The sequence below is a fragment of the Tyto alba genome, unplaced genomic scaffold, assembly GCF_018691265.1.
Source record: "Tyto alba isolate M040663 unplaced genomic scaffold, T.alba_DEE_v4.0 Super-Scaffold_1, whole genome shotgun sequence".
NCBI lineage: Eukaryota > Metazoa > Chordata > Aves > Strigiformes > Tytonidae > Tyto > Tyto alba.
This window is the reverse complement of record NW_024881261.1, coordinates 3,312,341-3,337,515: the sequence shown is the minus strand read 5'-3', so window position 1 is coordinate 3,337,515 and position 25,175 is coordinate 3,312,341. Positions and strand designations below refer to the sequence as shown.

At 41.1% G+C, this 25,175-nt stretch overlaps 2 protein-coding genes across 9 annotated transcripts in view; one reads left to right on the top strand and one right to left on the bottom strand.

Annotated features, from left to right (window-relative positions):
- The window catches only part of DOCK1 (dedicator of cytokinesis 1), a 316,081-nt gene that overhangs the window by 107,800 nt on the left and 183,106 nt on the right, over positions 1-25,175 (top strand). The window lies entirely within an intron of this gene.
- INSYN2A (inhibitory synaptic factor 2A) overlaps positions 1-25,175 on the bottom strand; it is a 48,506-nt gene that overhangs the window by 2,377 nt on the left and 20,954 nt on the right. The window contains exons 3-4 of one of the 4 annotated variants that reach the window (XM_032992081.2): positions 10,150-10,221; positions 8,726-8,976 (exon numbers count right to left, since the gene is read on the bottom strand). The exons of 1 other annotated variant lie outside the window; for it this stretch is intronic. In XM_032992081.2, coding sequence (XP_032847972.1) covers positions 8,970-8,976; positions 10,150-10,221 — 79 coding nt within the window. In that variant the 3' untranslated portion in view covers positions 8,726-8,969. Of the gene's footprint in view, positions 1-8,725; positions 8,977-10,149; positions 10,222-15,186; positions 15,495-25,175 lie in introns of those variants that run through there. 2 more of the 4 variants (XM_032992065.2, XM_032992089.2) reach the window with 2 other exon arrangements.

Below are 25,175 nucleotides of genomic sequence, written 5' to 3'. Positions count from 1 at the left end.
CTTTTAGCATATGCTGACAGCATCTAAACTTAGCCCTTTAATGAGGATAGCAACATAAAATCTACTTGGCTCCTGCTGTAAACGACTGCTGAGACAAAACCATCTAATGATGTAGATCTATTTATTTAGCTGACCAGACCTGCAGGCAGAATGGAAAGAACCTGTTTCAGTAGCAGCTAGTGTGCTCTTGCTTGTTCCGTTGCTCCTAAAATTTAATAGAAATAAGGGAAATACTCATTTAAACTCAAGCCTGCATTCAAAAAATATACTGCAAGTCTGTCATACGCCTCCTGAATTCTAAACGTCGTGTCAGCTACAAAATCCTGTCAGCAATTAAGAAACGTAATAAAGGTGAATTTACAACTTTTATTTCAACAGTGTGGGCTTACAGATCCTTTCAAATTTACCTTCGAAAACAACGGAACCACCGTGATAAACTTCAGCAGAAGGTTAATTCTCCCTGATGCTCGAAGTGAACAAATACCCGGAAGCCTCGTGGTTTCAGTTGCACTTGTGCAGCAGCTCGTGGCCGAGTTCTGCACCGAATCCGTCCGTCCTGTCTTGTGCATCACGTTGCAGCGTGGCACCGGGGTGTCAGGAGGGGGGATTCAGGAGACAGGGTCAAATTAAGGGAATTTAGACGTCCGGCTTAATTTATTTCTTCCCTACCTTTGGTGGTTTAAACCTGGCGGTTAAGGACTGAGGTGAAGGCGGTGTGTGAATGCATCTGTCGGGGCCCTCGAGGGGCTGCCCTGTCACCTCTGCTGCTGAGGATTCTTGGGCTTTGCACCGGCTTCCTTGGCCACGTCAGTGTTGCACAAATACAAGATGACTGTTCTTGGACATCAGTTCACTTTTAGTAAGTAGCAGAAAGGTTTTCCGAGTTATTTCTGCTATTGCTTGTTTGGCGTGAACCGCTAGAGAGGTTAGGTCTACTTTTTCAGGCCTCGCACTCCCAGTGTAGCTCAACTAAAAAAGCGTTTTTAATCTTTGGTTACTGCTAGCTCTGTCTGGCTGAAGGAGGGTGGCACTCCTCCTGGTCTGCCTGCAAGCGTCCGGTACAAAATACCTGCAGGCGTTTCGGAGGGAATTCTCCAAGTAAGCTGGAATAACAGAAGTCATGGAAACGGCGGTGGACTTCAGAGCCACAGCCTTTGCAAACTGAGCACGTAATACCATTTAACACCGTCTGCTGATTTAGGTGGATTTTATTTTCCTCTTGGGGTGGAGGAGAGGGAATCAAAGATGCTAAGAGACGTTTGGGATGTTTTTGTGCTTTGGTGTTTCGAAGAGCTGAGGGGTCTGTAAGGACTGAAGAGCTGAAGGGCCTATAAGGACCCCCCGTGAAGCCCTGGGCAGGTGTAAGGGGGTTTTTTGGTGCCTCCTTTGGTGCCTAGTCTAACTGTTAAACACATTCTGAGCAAAAGTGTCAGCATTTCAGTGATTGGGAGTGAGCTGAATAAGGTTTCTGATAACGGAGGAGAGAAGTACACCAGGTAAGACTTCAAACATTCAAAACATTTTCCCCACCTCTGTATTGCAGAGCAGTAAAAAGGCATTCCAAATCAAAGAAGATAATTTTAAAAATTTCAGCTATATGCTAGAACTATACCTCTGAATACTGAATTTGCAGAAGCAGCTGTGTTGGCTGTCCTGTTACTGCAGAAGCACACTACAAGCCTACTGATTAATAACTGTCCTTCTTAATGAAAAAACAATGCTGTCTTCGACTTGATAACATGTTCCTGTTTGCAGTTTAGCTAGCAAAAAGCAGTTGGTTAGATAAGGGCAGCATTAATTTTGTGGTGAGACCGGCTGATCGGTTGATTGTGAATGCCCCACCACATTAATGCTTTCAGTAATACAGGGAGGATCTCGGCATGAAATAGATTCTTCTCTAAGAGCTTTCGAAATCTCCTTTAAAGCGGCATGCAAATCTGGGCACAGACTTTGGTATATTTTATAGTTGGTTTGTTTCTCGCTATAAATTTGGCGGGGGGGGGGGGGGAAGAAGAAAAAGGGATTTCGGCTCTGGCATTGGCAGAGTTCGTTTTTATTTCTTTCAAAATGTTGTTCTGGCAGGGGAGCTCTCTTAAAAGCTACTTGAAATTGATGTAAAAGAGAAATTGTTTTTAAAAAACAACTTGCAGAACAGACTAACTTTCTTCCTGATCAATTCCTATTAAAGATGGACCTCAAGAAAAAAACCATCTTGGTTCTAGTCCATATGACAAAAACCAAATTATCCTTTTCTACTCCCTAAAACCATTAGCAGCAGCGTTCAGGCTGTCTCTCAGCTGTTGACATCAAAATGAAATATTTGCCCTCTGAAGAGCGTAAGGAGGATGTATGAAAACACTCCCATTGTTTCAGCATTTATAACTGTAAATTTTGCAGAATAATTGATTGTTGTCTATCAAGATCAATTTATCTAGCTCTGCAGGTTTTTTTAATGGAACCGCTCGTTTCAGGCAAAAGAATTGTTTGCTTGCAAACTTGGGTTTTAGTGTATACCTGCTTGTGCTGCAGTAATGAGACAAAAATCTTCTAATTCTGTAATTTGTCAGATATCTTTTAAAATTAGCTATAGCCGACGCGATTTTTATGTCTTTAATATTATATCAAACATAGGAAATACTATTAAATTCAGCAAGTGCTACACATTTGTATGACTTCTTTATATTTTTGTTAGCGAGCTGTTGATCTTTCCAATTCTTGCATTCAGGAACTTGATTTTGTCACCTGTCACAGCTCTGACAGTTTTGTTTTGCTTAGTGCTATTTTTGTATGCTAAGTATCTATAGGTTTCCTCTCAAAATGACCTTTTCTTGAAATATTCTCTATGCCATGTGGCTCTTCTCACTTTCAAACTCCGTCTGGTTTTGTCTCTTCGTTAAGCCTCCCCGTAACTCCATAAACTTAATTAGTGAGGACTACATGTTCTCTTGCATTACACGTGATGGAAATTATAATTACTGGCTTCAGAAGAATTTTTCCTCAGATGAGATAATAGTGTTTTTTCAATAGACTGACAATTGTGAATAAACCCTAGAAAACCAGGAGGCAATTGTAAATATGACACAATGCTAATATCAACAAATATTTGCCTGACACATCTGATGAGGACATACTGAAGATTCATTTACAGTATGGCCAGATTTGGAGCATTGGGTTGGAGTTTCTCCACGTTCAATGCCTCTCTCAGATTTTTCCTCTGCATGATGAAACTCCAGTGCAAATAGATACGCTGGTTTTGTGAACAAATATAAGCAGTAAAATTTTGTCTGTGATGAATATTCTGGTTTTCTGTGTGTTCTCCCCAAAGCATCTATATGCTTACAGGATTTACAACAGAAACTTTACATTTTAGGGTAGTTGCCTCTGTATCAGTGTCTGCATAAATGTAACTCCTGTGAGAGTTTGGCCAAATAAAATCAAATAACAGACCTCTGAGAATTTTATTTTGATGTGCTCATTAAACACGGGCGAGAACTTTGTAATTCAAACCTCCAAAATTCCTTCACCGTGAGATGGGTCTAGTCCAGGACTGGTCAAAAATCTCTTTGCAGTTGCAGCTTTAAACTACATTGGGCTGTGCTTGGCTGAGCCCTGGAGCAGCTGATCCTGAGCCTGCTTTTTCTGTCATCTTGTTTTCTGCAAGGGACTGATACCAGTGCAAAGGGAACCTCAAATGAGTTGTGTTTTTTTTTTTTTCTGTTTGTTTGGGTTTGTTTTTTTTTTTTTTTTTTTTTTTTTTTTTTTTTTTTTTTTAATTATTATTTATTTCCTTCCTTTCCCATTTCCCAGATCCTGGTGTTATATATTGCACAGCACGAATGTGCACTAAACTGACCGAGGAGCCTCGCTGAAATGGGAATCGGGGTCTAATTTTGTCCCTGGGAAGAAGAGCTAACGCGTGACGCAAGTTGGGTTTATAGCGAGTGAGGCAAGGTGTTGCAAAAAGGTAGAGGGTAACAGCAGGGCAGCTGAACGCTGCCTTGAAAAACTTTTTTCGTACACAACTTAATTTTGGAACTGAAGCCAGCGGGGATCTCTGTGGGATTTGTCAGTTCGTTCTGCTTTGGGCTTTGTGTCCCTCAGCCTTTGCTTTTTGCGTTTGTGAAACGGCATCATCGTGTTCGGTGAGCGCCGAGGACTCGCATGCTGTAATAACGAGTACCCCAGGATAAAATTGGGAGCAAAACGTATTTTCTGTGCAGAATTGGAATTACATTCGGGAAAGAAAGAAACAGAAAGTACGGCGTGGCTGCTCCTGGGTGTAGGAGGGTGAAGCCCGGGGGAGAAGAGTGAAGATCTGACTTGCTAATCGCGCACTGGTGGAGGGGGCCCAGGGCGCCTTTGGCCGTGCCCTGGGGCCACCCCAAAGGCGCTTTGGGACGCGGCCTCTGCGCCCACGAGCTCTGGAAGGTGTCGGGGTGGGAGCCAGGGCTCCCGAGAGGCGGTGTGACCATGTACGCGGGGCCGGCGGCGCGACAAGGGGGGCGACAGTCCGAGGCGGGGAGTGCGGGCCCCAGGCGCGCGCGAGGAGGCCGACCTGCTCGGGCTGCAGCTTTCTGGCCAATCCCATCTTCTGCATCCTCACGCTGTGGATTAGGGAGTGGTGGGGTGGATTTTCTGGTTTTGCCTTCAGGGTTTGTTTTTTTTTTTTTTTTTTTTTTTTGTTTTTTTTTTTTTTTGTTTGTTTTTTTTTTTATTTTATTTTTTAATTTTTTTTTAATGGTTTTGAGAAGATATGTTAACGAGTTTATTTTCTGCAAGCTGGCAGTAGGGTGAACTTCTTCTAATTTTGTTGCTGTACAAGGGATTGGAAACAGTTTGAGGAGTCATAACCATTTGGTTTTAAGCATATGGCCTGTGGGAGGGTATCTAGCAACAAGCTTAGAAATACGGATGGGCTTTCTTCTCTTCTAACACAGTCACACGTTAGTAACATGAATCATTTTAAGGCTAATAGATGCTAATGATTAGATATGTTGGTAACTTGAGAGATCACCAAATCAGAATAATTCAGGTTTAGGACCAGGTTGCTGAGGGCTTTATCCACTTGTCTCTTGAAATCTCCAGGGATGGAGTGTGCCCAGAGCGTCCCTCTGCTTTCTGCCTCAGAGGAAAACACTTTTCCTTCCACTTAACCTGAGCCTTTCATATTTCAGTCAACAGCACTTCTGTTTACCTTTTTATTACCTAGTTTGTGAGTTAAGGCCCAAATCCTGCAAGCGTTTGTAGACAGCTTAACTCTTTGTATTTAAGTAGGCTAGGCGAAGCGGGAATTACAGAATATCATGTCTCCTTCTGAGTCACGTTAATTGGATGACATGGCAATAGTGCATGCCACATCTTAGAAGAACAGGATCCAGATAAGCGTTAATCCCTTGGAAATTAACGTAATGCACTTTTAAGCAATCTCTGCTAAATCTCCCGTTTCAGCCTGAAAGTCACAAATGCCCAGGATCCAAAGCGCTGTCAGCGTTAGCAAGTCGTTAAGATCCATTTTTTGCTACTAAACGTCTTACAGTCTAGAGATAAGGTGAGAAAGAATGTAAATTAATTAACGTGGGTAGGAAATAAAAAGATGATGAAAATTACTGTTCTCATCATTAGTTACCTGATTTTGCTCTACTAATGATATCTTAGGAATTTATGTCTACTTGTCTTATTTTCGCTTTGCGTTGCCATATTTATTAATTTTAACAATTATCACTAGGGCTGACCTTTACAAGGGAAGTATTTCCACGTGGGCTCCCTGCTACCTAGTTAACTTGCATCTTTAACCTGTTTTATTTGCCGCTCTTGTATTAAGAGTTACATTTCATAGATTGTAGTAATATATTTTCTGCTGAATAGTTGGAGTGCACCTTAGAAGAACTGCAGTATCAAAGACAAATACTGCAAACCAGGATATATTAATTAAAAACTTAAAAAGGAGCCAAATTAATAGTCAGCACAGCTTTGGGTAATTTTTCCCTCCAGCAACTGCAATAGAGTAGTATTGCTTTACTTTTTGTTTGTTCCCCCTGTGCAGTAATGGGCTAGTGAGTTGATCTCCTGAAAAGCTTACTTCCAGAAGCTAAAGGAGCCTTGCAAAAGCTGTTGAGTACTTCTGACCTGTGTGACTAAAGGAAAGTCTAGCATGAGTTCTTCAAGGTGCTTATTTATGGAAATAATTCATGATAAAGGCCTTAGAATAACGCACAAAATATTAAACGTAAGACTCATTTTCTCATCTAGATTTCTCTTCTAGGATTAAAATTCACATGGGGTGGTCATTTAAACAGGAGCGGAAAGGGCAGTTTCACTAAAAGATAATTCCAGAGTAAACCAGGTTGATCGGATTTAGTCCATGTGGGGTTTGGGTGTTACAGAATCGGTACAGTTTCCGCATATCAATGCAATTTCTTCTTAATAGCAAGATTTTTCTAGACTTCAGTATTTAAGTTGACTTTCTCCAGACCCTGCACCCTAATAAAACTTACTTGCTGTCCATAAAATTTTCAGTGATGAATCTCCATTAGTTTGTAAAAGGCAGATGGAAAAGTTAGTTTGTCTTCTGTTGGTAGATTTGTGTCTTAGTTGGTAGAAGATGCTTTTGAAACTGTGTTGTGACCTTGGTTGATGAGATGTTGATGCTACTGGAATAGATTAACCTTTGAGATAGATGAGCGTTTTCTAAAATCCTTGTTTATTTTTACACCTTAATCACATCTTTTTGACTACTGTTCTAAACACTGTCTGGGAATTACCATGAAGACAGGATGTTGAACGCTGTTTATTGGCTGGTTTTGACTACTGCTATTTAGTTGGGGCTCTTCTGCTCGGGCTTTAAATCCTACAGAAGTGGTGTTGCCCCAGGAAAGCTTTTTTTTTCTGCTGCATTTGAGCCTAGAGCTCTGTGAGAAGCAGCAGCTGATCCTGTCCTCACCTGAATCCTCGTGACCGTGGGCTGGTGAAACCCTCAGGGCGCTGACTCGAGCCTTTGCCCCTCTGAAGCTGGGTCTGGAGCTCCTGACAAGTTCTTGAACGTATTTCTCCTCACGTAGAGTTTTGAGAGAAAGGGGAAATCAAATCTAGATGTGTTTCTTTTCCTATTGATTTCTAAAGGAGTTTAAGTTTTTGGTACCTTTTCTTTTTAATAGCGTTTAGTATTTGATTGGTTTCCTAGCTATTAAAAAGAGAAAGCAACCTGGTTTTCCTTTTTTTTCTTTAATACCAAGAAGTATGTATTCTTTTTAATATAAGGACAACATAATATAAAAATCGATTTGGAGTCTTAGCAAAAAAAATGTAAATTTCATATGCAAAACAACTGTATTCTTGAAAACTTATTCTTAGAATGTTTATTAACAGTATCAGCATTTTTGATACTAAAAAGCAGCTAAAACCCCCCTTAGAGTACAGCAGTGGGTTTTTGTGACCTTCTGCAGTGTCTCCAGCTTTTGTTCTACATTGTATTAATACTCTAAAAAGTCATCTGGAGGGGGAAGAATTTAATTGCACTGATTTTTTCTGCATTCTAGCTTCTCATCTGTGCTATAGTTGACGTTAGAGGATGTAGCTGGGTAGTCAGCAGGGCAACTTAATCGTTCCTCTAAGATGCTGTTTCACTGCAGTTTAAAAATAAAGGTTTGAAAGAGCTCTGAATATTTTTAATGTCACTGTGTTCAAAATTGAATCCTATTTAAAAAAAAAAAAAAAAAAAAAAGTCGGTTATGGAAGAGTTTAAGGTTTTCTCTTGAAATTATTGATTTGTTCCATAAAGGACATTGGTTTTATTTGCCTGAAGTCGCCCCTTTTTACTACGTGGGTGAAAGAGCTCCAGGCTGAGGAGGGTCCAGAACAAGAGCCTGTTGTAAAAGCCGTCAGCGGACCGTGCAGCAGGACAGACAGGGTGATCTTCCTGGTCTGACACTTTTACCGACGGCTCGCAGGGTGCGGTGCCCTCCCACACCCAGGGGTTCTCAGTGTCCCTTGAGCAGTTTCATCCAAGATTTCATTTCTGTTCCTAAAAGATGCTTTTGCTTCAAGAGGAATCGCGTAGCTGTGCAGCACCCGCCATGCAAACCCTTTGCAAAGGTGCGGCGTCTGTCACGGCCTCTGGATTCAAGAGTAGCTTTCGCATCCTTACTAACGAAATCCTGTGCTCCTTTCAGAGGTTTCCGTGCCCTGGTGTTTGACTCATGGGGCAGCAGGAGCTCCTACAAGGCAGCCTGTCTCAGTGGTAGTTTTATCAGTGAATTTCTCTTTTATCCCTTCTGGCTACTTATCTTGTCGTAGTGATTCGGTCTTCTCATAGTTCCCCTGTTCTGCACTGTCTTCTGGTTTTAGAGTTCCTGCCTGCAGCATCTATTCTCCTAATCGGTCAGAAAGCTGAGCTGATTTTTGCTAAAACTTCCCCTGGAAACATGGCTTTAGGCGAGTGCCCAGCTTCAGGCCGAGCGGCTGTTCTGGTGGGAAATATCGGAGAGACCTACCTGCTGTTTCCCTATCAGTAGGGAAACATGAAATCTGTGTTCCTGGAGTCATCTAATTTGCAGCGAGTGTAAGAGGTAGAAACTGGGAAGTTCCTTAACTTTAAATCTGCTGACTAGAAATCAAGATTTTAAAAAAATTTCCAGTTTGAATCGTTTTAGCTAACGAAACAAAAATAGTTTCCCTGATAGAAGTGTGCTGTGTTGTACCTTCCCGGGCTGCCCTGGGCAAGGGATTGCACGGGGGTGAGCTTGGGAAAAGGGAGGCACAGTAGGCTTTGGTTGTTTGTATGCTACTGAACATTGCTCAAAAGGATGAATAAATAACTTCATTGGTTCCTTCCCTTGCACAGAACAGCATTCTTCCCTTTTCTAGTTAGCTGGTAGGTAGAAAAGATGGAGTTGAAGTTTTCCATTGTTTTTTCCTTCACTTCTGGGCAGGTAGGTGATAACGTATAAATACCTCCAGGTCTTCTGCCTAAATCAGAGACTGAGTAGAGAAGAGAAGGGTGTAGGGGGAAGTCCTGTGCTTTTTAGGCCTAGCCACCGTTTATACCTTCATTTTAGTTTGTATCTCCACTGTAATTACCGGTCATCTTTCTACACCTGATTTTCTGAAATCCTCTGAGATGCATGTGTTTTCATCTTACCTGCAACGCATGAAAACATTCAGTTGTTTTTTTCAGGCGCTAATGGAGGAGGACAATTAAGTTGTCAGTATGAAACACATCATCAGGCTCATGATGGCTTCGCGCCATCATGAGACTGTGACTCCTTCACTACAATACAGTACGTGCCAAAAAGGGTCTCTTGGCTGCTAAATTTTAGGAGGGGCACCTCTGCTTTGGAGAAATAAGAAGCGTTATCCTTTTACCTTTTGCACCTGATCTGTTTCTAGGGAGCAAACCCCAGGTGTTTCCTTATGGAGGAGAGATCGTAGCAGGTACGAGCAATCTTTAACAAAACCTTTAAGCAGTTAAGTTTTTTTTTTATCTGTTCAACAGTAATGAGCAAACCTGTATTCCCCCTACAGAACTGTCCAGCACAGCAGCTCTGCTAAAGGAGCAGTTTGTGCCCAGCAAAGTCTTCCCTTGTGTGTTGCATGAAGACCGTAAATGTCCAGTTTAAAGAAGGTGTTTGTGTTGGGCAGGACGTCTTTCCCATGCATGTTTCAAAACTTCTTCATTAATGTAAAAGTACATAAAAACCTGGGTAGTGATGTCATTTTACTGATAAAACTGTCTAGATATAATCTGCATCTGGTTCTCTTCGCTATACGGTCTTGCCCTCAAAATAACTTCCCAAGTCCAGTTGTTACTTCAAATTTATTTTTATAGCACTGTGTTGACTTGTTGGACAGAAAATAGTCAGTGTCTCTAGCAATGTGCAAATGAAGCTCACGCCTTGTACCACTTCACATCCAAGAGCTACAGCAGGAGTAGTAGTGACCAGAATCGTCTATTCCTGATCTGGAAATTTTAGACTCATGTCACAACAGGCGTCTGTTGAATTTTATCAGTTTAGTGAAGTTAAGCTTATTTTCTGCTTTTAAACTGGTTTTGAGTTATTGAAGAATCAAGGCCAACAATTGACATTGCATTAGTGAATAAATCATTACTTTCACTCAGGGAAAAAGTGGGAACATTAGTATTTTTTAACCTACCTATAGATAATACATGCACTGTTCCTGCATGTGTCGCAATTAGCCGTGTCTTGACCAGTCCGATATGAAAGCCTACAAAGACAAGAACACGAGGTCATTAAAAAGTAATTTGTTTTAACATGTTTTTGCCTTCTGTGATTTTTTTCAAAGAACTCAGAAATTCAGGATTTTTTTTTTTTTTTAAACTTTGGTATTGAATACAAAAATGTAGCCATTGGGAAAACAGGATCAAACCCAGCATATTCAGCTTCACTGAATGATGGGAAGATGAAGTTATTTTGGAAAATGAGTCTTTAATGACTGCAAGGAGAAAATAAAATATTTATTACCGTTATATGTTTGTAAATTAAAAGGGAGAACAACAAGGAAACCAAGTGACCTGCACCTCTTTTTACATAAAGCTGCTGTGTACCAAAGTGATGAACCATCACTGTAAATGGAGAGGCTTACAGTTCCCACAGACGTGACAGTGCTGGTTTGATGGTTTTTCTTCTGCTTTCTCAAATACATGAGGCTTTTCCTAGTTATTGCTGGATGTATAGAACATAATACCTGAAAATGGCATCTATTTAGAAATTTTGTCCCTCAGCAGTGAGGTCTGAAGATCTGTTGTAGTCATGTTCAAGTCTTAAAAGGAAAAAAAAAAAATGTAATTTAAATAACACCTCCTGTACTCACCTAGCCTACAGCTATCCTTTGTCACACTTTGGTTTGAAGTCTGCTACAGCAGTGTCTCTTAATTTACCTATATATTGTTGCTGAGGGTCAATTTGAATTAAAAAGGTTTTTTTAAGGTATGCAAGTACTTTTTTTTGTAAAGTAAATATATTAAACTAACACCACAATTGTCTACCTATCAACATGAATCTAAGTTTAAAATTAAAATTCCTAAGTAATATTTATATAGTTATACTTCCTCTTTTTGTAAAATCAAAAACTTAAAAGCTTGTAAAGTTATTTTCAGTTTGTGGAGAATACGTAGTATCTGCAAGTTTTTTTGCAGTTGTCTTTAGAAGAAATGGGGAAATATCTCATCTGTGGAATTTTGAAGTTGTGAAAAATAGATCCAGTCAGGATTACTTCAGGGAATGCATCTGAAGTCAGGGGCTCCCCTGAAGCCTGGGACCTTGCTTTCCTAAACAGTTCAACTAATTGACCTCAAATAATTCAGTGTTAATTAAGCTTTGCTTAACAGGGGCATCTCTGCGCCTTCGCTGCCCTTGCTGTGGCGACAGAGCTCCTTTTTCTCTGCTTCCCTGAGAAAGTAACAATAACGAAAAATCCAAATTTGCAGAAAAGCTGACCTAATTTTTATGTGACAGAAGAGCAAACCTATATAAACCGAAACCTAATATAAAGTATTAGTGGGAAATGATACACAAAGCGTTCGATGTGCCCGTCGGTAAGATGGAAAATCAGCATTTCCTAAATAGCCTGCAGCATTTATTTGTCTTGGTGCACATACAGTTTTCTTTGAAAATGACCATCTTGTTCTGTGTCTCTTTACTGTTGTAAAGGATTGAATATTGGTTTAAAAGCTTATCGCATTGCTTATAAATATATATTTTAGGTAAACTTTTAGAAGAGAAGAAATTTCTCAGTCTGACCTTGAAGGCAGAGGGGTGAGCCTGAGGTTTGTTAGACCAACCTTGTGTTCAGAGGGGAGATTTCTCCTTCTACCCTGATCACTCGGGGTTGCAGTCGTTGGGGTGGTGTCAGGGTGAAGCGCTGGTGGCCCCTGAGTGCAGCTCCTTGGCCCAGCGGCAGCACGGGGGGCAGGTCAGAATAGGGTCAATCTGCTTTTGTAAGAAAGACTATTTTTCCCTCCTGAAGCAAAATGCAAGGTAGAGTTCTTGCTGGTCTAGTTGGTTATCGTTATTTGAAGAGGGTTGGAACACTCTGGGTTTAAAATTTGATAGCAAGTAATAATTCATTGGCCTCAAAAATACTTTTTATTCAGAGGAACATACTCAAATTAACTAGACTGTTGTTTTGTTAAAATTTAGCAAAGTCAGATGTGCAAAAGAACTTCTCCAAAGCAGAATTTCTATATTGTGTACTATTCCTTATGGAAAAAAAAACCCCAACAAAACAAAACCAAACAACAAACAAACAAAAATCCCCCCAAAACAACAACAAAACCAAACAGTATTGGTTTATATTTAATTACATTTAGTTTTTATGTTCTTTAAGAGGGGTGAAGCAGTATCTGTTTTTCAATTCCCCCTTTAAAATCTTTTGGAAGTTGACATTCAAATTGCCACCACACTATTAAGCTTGCACTTGTAAAATGTTTTTTCCAGGCTATTGATCCAAATACTAAAAACTCTTACTAAGAATACAGCATTTAAAGTTTACAGATCAGTTGATGAAAGCCCTTATTTACTGAGGACATAAAGGGTGCTTAATAATCGCCTACGGAGGAATAGAGCACCGTTTTCCGAGTGCCTCTTTATAGGTAAAGGCATAAACACAGGGCGTTGGGTGTGTTGTTGTTTTTTTTTTTCTGTTGTTTTATTTTTTCATTAGTTCCCAGCTGGGACATTTTCATTTATCTTTGCACGCCTGCGAACTACCATTCAAATACACAGTTAATTATCTGCCTCGTAGAATAACGACCTTCTCTCTGCCCGCCTCTCCTGTTTCTGCACAGGGCTGCAGGGTTTGTGCTGTTTGGTTGGCCTGCCTCTCTGCTTCGCTGATTAAGAAATAATTTAATAGCAAGGGGGTTTAATAAGTTTTTCAAAGTCCTGTGTTTATGAAAGCAAACTACTATCCGAGTTATTTATCCTGCTAATACCTGTCCCTGTTACCCCGAATTGCTGCGAGCTGAGCCTTGTGACGAAGAGTGACAGTGACATCTTCTTTGTAGAGTTCCTTAGGAAAACGGTTGGTTGTATTTTAGGGACACGGCTGGTGCTTTGAGGGATGTTTTCTAAAAGAGTGAGGTTTCTGGTGGCGGTTGTAAAAGCAAGGCGGCCAGGTCATCTGTTCACAGTGAATCTTGACAAGTCTTTATTTTTACTTTTCCCCCTCACTGGGGTGTTTGAAAGCCATGGCTTTCGCTGTGGGACTGGGAAAAGGTGAGAATTTTTTGTTTGAAAGAGAAGGGAGGATGAGGAGTATTCCTGTGTGTGCTGAAAACCATGAATGGAGAAGGGGGGGAGGGCTAAATCAGAGCCCTCAGGACAAATCTGCAGTGGTGGCGTTTCCCAGTGATAGCCTGCTCAGCCTGGCACGGAACTTAGAAACACTTGAGCAAGAATTCATATGGGATTAACCACCCAAATAAACACATTGCAGTATTAAAAAATCATACAGAGATGTCTCTGCATCCTTACCTTCCCTGTATGCTTACACCTGTAAAACAGAAGTAGGTGTATGGTCACTAGCTCAGTTATGAAGTCACTGTGGTTTGCCAGCAGTTTCCCCCAGCGCCGTGCCCATCTTGTCGAAACAGTAAGTAATATTTTAGTTGTGATAAACTCACTGAATGCCGGTAGGCTGGTTACTTATTTATCAAAAGCCAAACTGTATTTGGTCTTAATGGGGATGCGCCAGTCCAGTCACGAGCTATAATCCTGCTTCCATAACTGGCAGGCTTTGGTATCTTGTGAAAAATAAGGTATCATATACACTTCAGGTTAATAAACTGTCTTTCTCAAAATTGAGCTTTCAGTATCTTATTTAAATTAATTTCTAAAGTGTACAATGATCTTTAAATGCCCAATAATTCCAGACTTTCAAATACTTTAAAAACATATTTCCTAGTTGAAGGCAGAAGGCTGACTCATTAAGGTGTTGAAAATGGTCCTTTGATGTAACTATTTAAAAATTGTATGATGTTTGGATGATCAGTTTGAAATACTGATTCCTCAGCTTACAAGTTCAGCACTGCTTGGTTTTAGCATCACTGTCATTCACAAACTGTACCGCTTACAGGGATACATTTTTTTTTTTTTTTTTCCTAGGCGGATGTAATTTATGATGAACTCTTCTTAAAGCACCTTTTTCCATATTGAATATGTTCAGCTTCTCAGAGATGATTTTCCTTTCAAACTATGGGTTCAGTAATGTTGCCTTCTCTGAACCATCCTACCAGACTTCTTCGTAAGCCCCGAGAACACTACACAGTGTTGCAGTATTTGGTTTCCATAAGGCAGTTTGATAGCTCTTTAGCCAGGACTGTGTGAGTGCTAGTACAGTGTAAATTCAATTATTTCTATATAAATTAAACTCTTCATGGAATAATTCTGTTGTTGATACCTCAGGGCTTTGGACTTTTACCTTCTTGTTTTCACATAATTATCTACATAAACACTTGCATGGAATTCATCTGCTTCGTGCCAGCAAAGATTCTACTATTGGCACAGTGTTTCCATCTACCTCTTAAACACTGAGGTTGGTTTTCAGGGCGGACTTACTGGAAAATTGAGCTTCCTATCCCTGTGAGCTGCCAGAAACAGTTTGCGAGCAGAGCCTGGATACTGAGTTCAGGAGAGCAGAGTTCTGGGTGACTGTGCTTTCCTTGCGAGATGGAATATTTTGGATAAGCTATTTTTTTTCCCCTCCTCTTAAAAATATTTTTAAGTCTATTCTAGTGTAGAAGAGCTCAGTCAGTGTTTTTCTGCAAGAGTAAATCCTGTAAAATATGAGCTTTTTCGCTAAAGGAAGACTCCTACAGAAAATTTGTTTTCTTTTTAGAGAAAAGAAAGTTGGGTTTGGTCTGGTTTAGATACAAAGTGGAGTATTTCACTTTGTATTGAGTGAGATGCCTGGGAGCCAGGAGTTCCCCCCAAGCTACGACTCCCGTGGGCAATGTACTTCATGTAAAAATAATCTCAGCATTAAGCCTTGCAGCTCATTTTACCGATCTTAACATCTTGATTTTTGGGAATGCCTCATTGGTTTAAGAAGCGCTACGTTTTATAACTTGCTTCAGTCTCTCCCTTTTATCATCCATTCTTCAAGAAGATTAAACCCGACCGCCGTGAGGCTGTGCTGGCCCGCCTGGTGTGTAAGCTGGGGCTCCTCTGCTCCGCTTCGGTGCGCGGATGTGCCCGTCATGCCTAGTCGCTCTCGGGAAGAAGACAATCCATCAGCCTTAAAGTAAAACGGAGATCTAGTTACATTTTTATACGGAGGTGTCATCAAAAATCGTGAATGTTGAATGAGGGGTGGTTGGTTTTGCCCTTCCAGTGGCCATCGCTGCCTCCTGGCCTTGCCTTGCCTCTCCTCACGTGGTGTGGTCCCTCGGGTGGGCTCCTCAACGCTGAGTTCCGCACGTCTGTGCTGCCACGTGGACTGCTCACTTCGGGTCTCCTAAACCACGCAGCATTTGGAATCTGTTGGTATTAAGATGCGAGGTGCAGTCAGAGGGCAGCACTTGGCATCTTTGTCTTCTGACACAAGTTCAGGCTTGACATCTGCTTCTGACTTTCATGAAGACGACCCCACCCTTCCCTTACCAATCAGCAGCTCCCCATTTTTTTCCTCAGTGGGCATAGTAAGAAAGATGTTCTGGTTTATATTTGGAAAAATATTTACCTCGTGGATGCTGAAGGAAGTCTTTTGGTTTAATTAGGTTGCTTTCTGGGTAATTGCCTAGAATCTGTACTACTTTATGGTATTTCTTCAAAAATGACAAAGAAAATAGACTTGAGTAAGTGTGATTGATTTATTTTTTTTTTTAATCTTATCATTAGAGCAAAGTAAACATGGCACTACTCATTACTGGTTTGATGGGATGCATTCTGATCCGCAAGAAGGGAATTGAATGCACCTAGTGGAACGTTTAACCGGCTTCTCTGGTATTCATATTATTACTGTGTTTCATACTCCTTTAGCACCCAACATGTGTTTTGCTACACGCTAACAAGAAGTCATTACTCCAGTAGGTTCATTCTTTGATACCTTACATCTTGTGTTTTCTGTTTTCGGATGGATGTAGGCAGATGGGCACGGTTAGTCTCGTGGGTTTGGTGGGGCTGGATGGGCAGGCTCTGGAAGAAGGATGGAGCTAGGTGAGCTCTGTCACCTTGGGAAGGATCTCTCATCTCCCTACTCAGTTTTTCACGTATGCTTGATACCTGTATTGCGTGTTATTTTCAGGAGGCTTCCATTTTACTGCATTCCTTCTAACATTCTTGGCACAACCTGAGCGTAACCTCAATTAACACTTCCAGGTATTAAGATCTTATAATGAAAAGCAACCATTTTGCTGACGTGGACTGGCAGTAACTAATAATAGGCTGCAATTTTCAGAGCAGCCGAAGGGAATTACACCTCCTAAATCCCTGTGAAATGCAGAATTCGTACACCTGCTTGAGGCATTTTTTGTAAATTTCAACTGTAACATCAAAATCTTTGCATTTGAGTATTTTTTTTTTTTGCTTGTATAAATTAGAGACCCAATTGAGCTGAGAGGGAAGCTTAGATCTGTATATGCTGATTTTTTTTTTTTTTTTTTTCAGTTGTTCAGTAGGTAGCTAGTGAAGGGGCACTAATTCAAGTACCCTAGACATCTATTAGAAGCAAACAAAGAAAAAAAATCTTGAGAAGCGATTTGGAAGGATAGATCTGTTACATCTGGATGTCTGCCCTTATCTGTTGGGATGTAGGGATTGCTTCATATTAATTGAGTTACTTAAAGTGCATGATTTTACAGAAGTGGCTGAGCTTCAACGTGTGTTTATGCTCTGATGGGTATGCTCTTTTGATGACATTGATGTTCCTCACACTTTTGATGTATTACCACCAACAAGGAGGCTAAACGGACTTGCAGAATTTTTTTATTGTTGACGTTTTTATTAAAATATAGTGAAACAAATTATCTTAATAAGGCAGTGGGCCTTTGAAGCGACAGTTCTGGCTGTGCTGAATAGCTGAGGAAGCGTAGGCCATGGTTCTCCTCAAGCCTTTGTATAAAGGGGTATTATATTTCCATGCATGGCCTAGTCCTGCTGGGACTATTTATAGCATAGCTAGTCAAACACACTAATGTTATCTATCTTTACAGAATAATGGTTTAAAAATAAGCAGTCTAGTGGAGAACTTCTTGAAATCTTTGTTTCCTACTATAAAGTACTACAGAGCTAATATTGCTAATAACTGTTTCAGGAGAAAATTATCCATGCTTACTATTAACATCATTTGCCTTTTGGCACAGTAAGATGACTTCACTACATTGTGTGTGTTTTAGTTGTTCATATGACTTGACTAAGTCATGTTTTAGCTCTGTAAACAGCAGGAAAATCACTTGTGTATGTTTTGCAGGTTAAAATAAATCCTGCTCAGCCATGTAGGTTCAGTCTAACCTAGGAAAGAGTGACCACTCTAGCTCAATGGAAAGCCTCACATTAATGCATTTGTATCGGCAAAATCATGTTTCTGTTGGATGAGAATCTGCCTCTGGTTCCCTTCAGAACTTAGGTTCTGCTGTCAGACCAGCTGAGGTGGCAGTTTCCCTTTATAGACGATAGTGGTACAGCCTGGTAACAATCAAGAATAGCGTTGCGCTTTGAGCAGTTATCTGGAGGGTTTGGATTTGATGTCTACAGCTGGATGCAAACATTGAATTGTTTCCTGCTTTTCAGAGGTATGCTGGGTTTGGGGGTTTGTTGTTTGTTTGTTTGTTTATTTATTTATTAATCGTTGGCTTTCACCTAAAGATTTTTCTTTTTTTTTTTTTTTTTTTTTTTCCCCCTGTTGTTTGTTGGCACTGCCTATTTGGTTCCCCAGTACAAGCCCTGGGAGCATCCTTGGTGTGTCTCTCGGTAAACATGGGCCCCTTGCTTGTGTTTGAGAGGACCTGTTGCCCTTCGTGTGACAAAGCACGGCTTAGCTCCACCAGCAGTGTGGAAGTCTTTGGGCTACTCAGTGCAGCAGGAGGAAGAGGTGCTTCAGTGTGCCCCGCATCGGGTTAAGCTTCGTTATATTTGCAGTTGATGGGGTGTGTTAGGAGCAGAAGCCAGCTCTTTGCAGAGACCCGAGAAGGGCTGTGGAGCTGTCGAACCATCTCGTACCTCCAGCACTGGCAGCTTCACCCGGCTGGAGGCCGTTGCCCGACTTTCTCAGCAAAGTCCCGTGGGTTTGGCGTCAGGGTGTGCCATCATCGTGGTGGCGGTTCTCTCCTTTGCTGGTCTGAAGTTCCCAGAAAAGCTGTGTGGGTGACCCTCCACGTACTTTGCAGCTGGAGCAAAGCTCGGTGCCTGTGCGGTGGAGCAGACACACAGAAATCCTGTGGTACGGAGCTCAAGCCCAGTTTGGGTCTGGAGTACGCTGGGAGCTGGGGAGTGCTCGCTGGGAGCCGCACAGGCCCGAGCAGTGCCAGCCACGTGTCCCCAACCTGAATGCCACAAGGCCAGAGGCACTAGGGACTTCCACACAACATTTATCCTTCCCTTCTTAGCTCAGGTCCTTCACGGTCAGCATCAGTGGGGTGGTTTTCTTTAGTTACTCTGTGAGGATTAACTAAACCTTAATGAGTAGTTTTCCCCTCAGAGGAGTTTTCCTTTTCAGAAGGAAAAACTCAGAGAGTTTTCCTTCTTCAGAGGAAATGGAGAGGGCAGCGGGGAGCACGGGGGGGTGCCCGCAGGCTGGGCAGACGCGCAGCAGCACGGCTGGAGGGACCCCAAGGATCAGTCAGTGCTGATCAGCCACTGTGGCCACCAAAAGAGTGGGGAGGACATTAGTTATCATGCCGGGAACCAGTATGTTTTAACGAGCACCAAAAAAATAAGGCAAAAGCAGCTCTGCGCAAATTCACTAACTCATTTTTGAAAGGTTATTTTAAGTGATGGCAGAGGATGGAAGCAGAAATCCTCTGATGCTCTAAAATAATATCAGGAAAAAAAAAAAGTGGAAAAAAGATTCTATCTGTCTTGTTATTACAGGGCTGGTATTATTCATCTGGTTTCTGAAAATACTTCGAAAAGTACAGAAGCTCAATGGTGAGATTTTTCAGACTGTTTCCAAGACAGTAGTTTGTTGTCTCTTACTGAATCCTGACAGTTGGAAGCAGATGACTAATTTTCTTTTTGAGGTATTTGCACTGTGGGCGTATGGCATGACTCCCAAGACAGCAATTCAAGTGCTTTCACCCCGTAAATACATTTTATGTTATACTCAGGTTAGTCAGGGAGCGAAGGGTTTTAAAAAAAAAAAAAACCACATATTTTAATAGGGCTGTCTAGTGATTTAAAAAAACACCTTGAGAATGGAGAGAATTAAAATGTATTTCAAGTGAAATCACGAAATCTTATAGGAATTGGGTGCATACAAGGTCTGGTGTCTCTCTTGAATATTTGTGCTTCTGTTGTCTCCTGAGAGAAATCAGGAGGCTAATTAAAATGTCAACTCTTTGTATTAATAATAATTCAGGGAATTTGTTTGCTCTAGCTGAGTAGCAACTGTATAGCTGGCGTGTAATTCTTCGGCCCAGCACTTCCAGCGGGTTATGGGGGAGCGCGCTCCCGTAGTTCCGCTCAGATGAGGTCTGTCTCTTTATCCCTTGCGCTCTAAAACTCTCTACTGTGACTTGCTCCTGACCTCAGAGCGTCGGTACTCAGATGCCCCGAGACTTCCGAACCCGCAGCTCAGCATCACGACTGCTGCACTTGTCCGTTTGCTGCAGCTTCAGAGTGTGTTACGTTCCTCTTCCGAGCTCCCGTTCCTTCCGAGTTCCTCTTCCACCCCCAAATCCACCCAACTTTAAAACTAATTGCTTCTGCATGTAATTTTTTGGACTAGCTGGAGCGATGTGTTCAGTGGGGTGGTCAGCAGGCAAAAATCCCAGCCTGCAGCTCATGCCCTCACACCTCCCTGTTGCTCCTACCCGGAGCTGAACAGTTTCCCAACTACAAAGTGATTATTCACCTCCCTGCACGGTGGCTAACAGCCCTTCGTCAGCCGCAGCACGGAGAGTCATAACCGCGCAGGTTTAATGCCAATGAAATCCTCTCAACCGATCAGACCCAAGGGTATTTCAGAGGTATGAACTGATGGTGCGTTTGTGGGTGAGTAACTGTATCAAAACACAATACCTGGGATTTTGCTTGACTCGGACTTTTAAATTAAGGAGGCTGCTAACAGGCATTGTTTCTATAAAGGAGGGAAGATAGGAGAAGTAATCAATCTGGTATTTTTTCGTAGTTTCCAAGTGATTGAGATTTCAGTGCAAGCTCAAATACTGTTTGCATTATATATGTAAGCCTATAGCATCTTACAATAACAACTACATCAGCCATACTACAGGCAAACCAAAGAGCTTGTTTAAAATTCTAAATATTACCCAGTAGCATAAAACAGAATATGGAGTACAACTGCTGGCTGCTGATCTTGCTGATTATGCGGTACTTGCAAGAAGGATGGGGAACTGTATGGAAAAAAAAAAATCAGCAGGAAGGTCCCTGGAAGTGCTGAACTTTTATTTCTGCTGCAACCTGAATAACTCTTTGCAGGTGTCAGTACTTCCTATTTTCTCATTTCCTTAAATAATGGTAGTTTGTGATTTTACTGCAGTACAGGAGAATCTGTAGAGCAGCGGTTCAGGATTTGCTTGAGCTTTGTACACGTCCCATTCCTGGGAATTTTTTCTGAGTTTCTATGGATGACAATAAAGTAAACAAATCTCCCTGGATAACCCAGAAGTGACCTAAGTCATGCCACGTTGAACTACTCCAGAGTGTAAATTGCCTTGTTAATGTCAGAATGCCTCTGCTCATCTCCACAATCCCGTCTCTTGTGCTGATGAATGAATGACTAGACCACACTCAGCTGCGATCGCGCCATCTTGGGGTATTGGAACCAAGAGAAAAAAAAAAAAAACTGTAGTACCCCCAATAGAGTGCTGTCTGTCCTGTTCCTGCAGCAAGTCATGTGGTGAAAAACATCCTCCATCATCATCTTATTAGTACGAGAGGGCTAAGCACAGCTGGGCATGTTTGGAGAGATTATCAACCTCCCTTTGAATGGCAGTTTTCCCTCTTGGTTGCCTTGTGAAGTCCCTCCGCTGCTGCTCCATGAGATGCCAAAACAGACCATCACAAAAAACTTGTAAAAAGCTGAGAATTGTCCCAATTTCACTGAAGTATTCTATTAATCTGCTGCTTTTCTAAGTGTTTGCTTATAACGCGTCAAAAAACGGTTCGGTGATGGGGAAAAGCAACCTAGTGCTGACTGCAGGCAGCGAAGACGTGCCTGGGCCCCTGTGTTGGACCGCTCTGCGTATCTAAACTTGGTTATCTATTTACCCATCTATCTGCAGAATTCCTCCGTGTTTGCAAAGCTCAAAGTGAAGCCATTAGGAGCTACGAAACAGTGGGTTTTCCAAGGTCTGAGCTGAGAACAGTTCCTGGATCTGTAATTAAAGAAATAAGCCAGCAGTGACACAGAGGTGGTATGCAGGGAGGATGGACGAGACACGTGCCTAGGAGCTCCGCACTTAAAAGATGTTTTCCTCTGGTTACTGAAACAATCCACAGATACTTGAATCCAGCTCAACTCTGCATCTTCTCTGATGCTTGTTTACCTTCAGTTCCCTGAATGTGTTGCACTGGAGTTTTCTCAAGACTTAACTGCATGTTTATGTCTTAATTCTGGGACCTGGGGTAGCTGGGAGTCTCAACAGTTTAAAAACAAAATGCCCCTCTTCAGACAAGTCTTTTTACTAAAACTGTCTAGTCAAAAATCAATTTTTCCCTAGTCAGGATAAGAGATAAATATATCTTTGTGTAAGCACAGGGGCTCAGAAGTAGGTGTCAATTAGAAATCTGGGAATTAATCTCTTGGCGAACAAACAGCAGTGAGAAATTTGACACTATAAAGCTCATTTTGTCTCATTTTTACATGATTGGATAGGTACCTGGCTCATTGCTCTGTGTCTTTAGATTCTAATAATACCAACAGTCAAAATGCAGTTATTAAAGGATTATTCTAATTGTGTAAAGTGAAAACTGGTAATTCGGTACCTAAATAACATCCTCTTTAAGAGACTGATTTAGCAGAAAAACTCTCCTTGCAGGTATGTAATTTGGACAGCTTGGTGACAGTTGGAAAAGCTTCCCTTATGATCTGCAGTAATTCATATGGATATATTTAGCAAGAATGTAGTGTGCTTACACTTTTTTTTTTTTTTTTTAAAAATCATTCACTATAAGACTTCGCCAGTGTTTCCAGATTTGAATTGTGGAAACTTGCTTTTATTGGCCTTTGTGTCACTGCAGCCAATCTGATGGAAAAGTCTTGAACCTTAATTTCACTTCAGAGCCTGATGTGCTGCTGAACCCTGCTGAAATGGGGAGGTGTTGGTGAAGAATGGTATTTCATCTTACTTTTAAAATCTACTGGACACTAACTAGATAGAAATCAAATTACTTTTTCTGAGTACTACAAATACTTTTTCTTCAAATTGTGCCCATATAGTACATGCAGATAAATGGCTGGAATATATTAGCAAAATAAGTTATATTTTCTGAGACTCAGAATGTTCCTAGTGTCACGCTTTTGAGAAAACGGTGTGAGCATGATGATCAAGTAACTTTGCTGAAAAGATTATGTTTCTTTTTGTTTTCTTGTTTTATGTTTATTGCACATACTGGTTGTTGCTAACAGTTCACTTTTCATTGTCATTCATCATCATTTGCTTGTTGAAAATCTCCTACCGCTACATTCCTAACAAAGGATGTTTAATAGCTATAAGCTCACTGTGACAGTAGGGTTATTCAACACAGCGCTCTTTATCTTAAATGTTACAGTGTGTAGGTACTTGGAATACTATGACACATGTTCCAGGAATGTCTGTGAACTGTGAAAGTTTGCCCTTTTTATCCACTCTGACAATTTGATCTGAAGCTTTCATTATGAGCAACAGAATAAATTTGTCCAACCCTAATGAAAAATCCTATCCAAAATACAAATCTCATCAAATATGAAATACTGTGCTATGAAATCCTTGCGTTACCTGCCCTTGTAGATCTAACTCCAGGTTGTTTTTTTGGTATTCTAATTCAGAAAGATTGTAGTACAAGGTTAAACTTTGGGTGATGTTGGATCTTTTACCTTGAATGGTACTGGATCTTTTAATGACTGGTCTTATATAATCAGTTTTCATTTGGGGTTACTGAGAATTTTAAGTCAGAGGGCTCAAGGGTGATCATGCAGACTGACAGTATGTATTGAAATAGTCTGTGAGGAAATACGCAGTTTTGGCATATAATGAAATTGTTCCAGCAAGGAGGTAAGTTGAGCTGGGAGAGGTGTCAGTGTGCAGTCCACTGCGTTGCCTCGTCTGCCTGATTTGTGTTTGGGGGGTATGCAGAAGGGAGAAGGCTGGACTACTGCCTTGTAGCTTGGAAAACCAGCTTACTTAGGGTGAGGGCAGGTAAATGGACTTTTATGGCATCTTAATACTCATCCTGCTTTCAGGGAAGGGTAAGTGAGCATCTGCGGGATGAGCTGTAATTGGGAAATGAGCACAGGGCAAGGGGTTTAATACCTGTCACAGGTCCACATGCAAAGAATTAGTCTTAAAACCGTTTTAGTGACCTAATGGAAAAGCATAAACGAACATGGAATGCATTTTGCTTGAATATGGCTGGAAGTTTAGTGTGACACATGTACCTTTTGGGCAGTGATGAAGCCTGACAGTTCAGCTATTAGTAATTAGAATTAACTGTATACTTCCAAAAAGCGAGGGAGTAGTTATACGAATGGCTGTAATAAAAGGAAAGGAAAGGTGTTCTGTGGCTGTTGGAACTAGAAAATACAAACTGGTAGTACAGTAGTCGAATGCTTCACTCTAAGACCCTTAAGTTTTTCTGAAAACAGAGAAAATGGTATGTAAGGATTAGGGTTTAAAAAAACACACCCAACCATCCATTGGCCCAAGGACCTCAAGATCTGCAAAGGACTGATTTGTGCAAAAAATATTTATTTTCCTTGACTAAGGAAGACGCATCCAAAGAGATTTCCAGTCTCTGCCTTAGCAAGGTGAATTGTTACAGTCCTCAAGGTGTTTTGGTATATCTGTGTTCAGGAATGATCTGTAAATGTTGCGTACTCTGAAATACAACAACTGTAGTGAGGGTAAAGAGATAAGAATTTAGGAGGTGGTCTCAGGTCAGAATGAATGTGACCACTCCAGAGGACAGGCGAAATGCATTTATGTAAAGGTCACAGAGTTGAAAATAAAGGTAGTCATCGCAGTCCTGTTCCAAAGGGCTGCTGTTACAGTCTCTTAAAACCTGCATAAAACTCAGTATATGATACAATTTGTGCATCGCAGATGGGATTAGTTGTATTCTTTCTGGCTTTCATTTATTTATTTGTAGTGCAGCTGTCTTCTGCTGTTAAGCTTATCTAGGTGTTGCTTCCCTGCATTTCCAGGTTTTCTCCTAGAAGCGATTTTTTTAAACGTTTTCTTTGCCGTGTCTGTAATTGAAAAAACAAAACCCAAGAGGAGGGGAAATCCCAAATGAAACCATGTCATATGATTTCTGCCGCTAGCACATTACTTCCAAAGGCTCTGTTTTTGGAGGCTGCATTCTTGTAAAATCTTCAAGCTTTCTTTTCTCCTTACGTGAAAAGAGGAGCTTCTTTAAGTGTATTGGCTCGTGGGTGTAGATGGATTGAGTTAGACAGCAGAGGTTGTTACTACCTTTATTTGCTCTGTCTCCTTCATCTGAGCTGAGTATCTGGACTGGACTTGAAGTAGCTTCTGAAAAGGAGAAAAGCAAACAATCTGGGCAATAATTGCTTTGGCTATCGGACTTTCATTTGCCAGTGTTCCTGAGTCAGGATGATAAGTTTATGTTCAACTCCTTTGACCTTGAGGATGATTGTTTGCGGTATTTTTAAGACAGAAGTACTTGGGTAAGGATGTTGTCTGCACCGGGTGAAGCTCTCTTCTCTTTGGTACAAACTTTAGTTTATTTTCTGCTTAGAAACAACAGTAAGAGACACAAATGTCTCTTATTCATTGGCAAATGTGAAATGACATTTAAATTCTATCCATGAGAACATGTTCT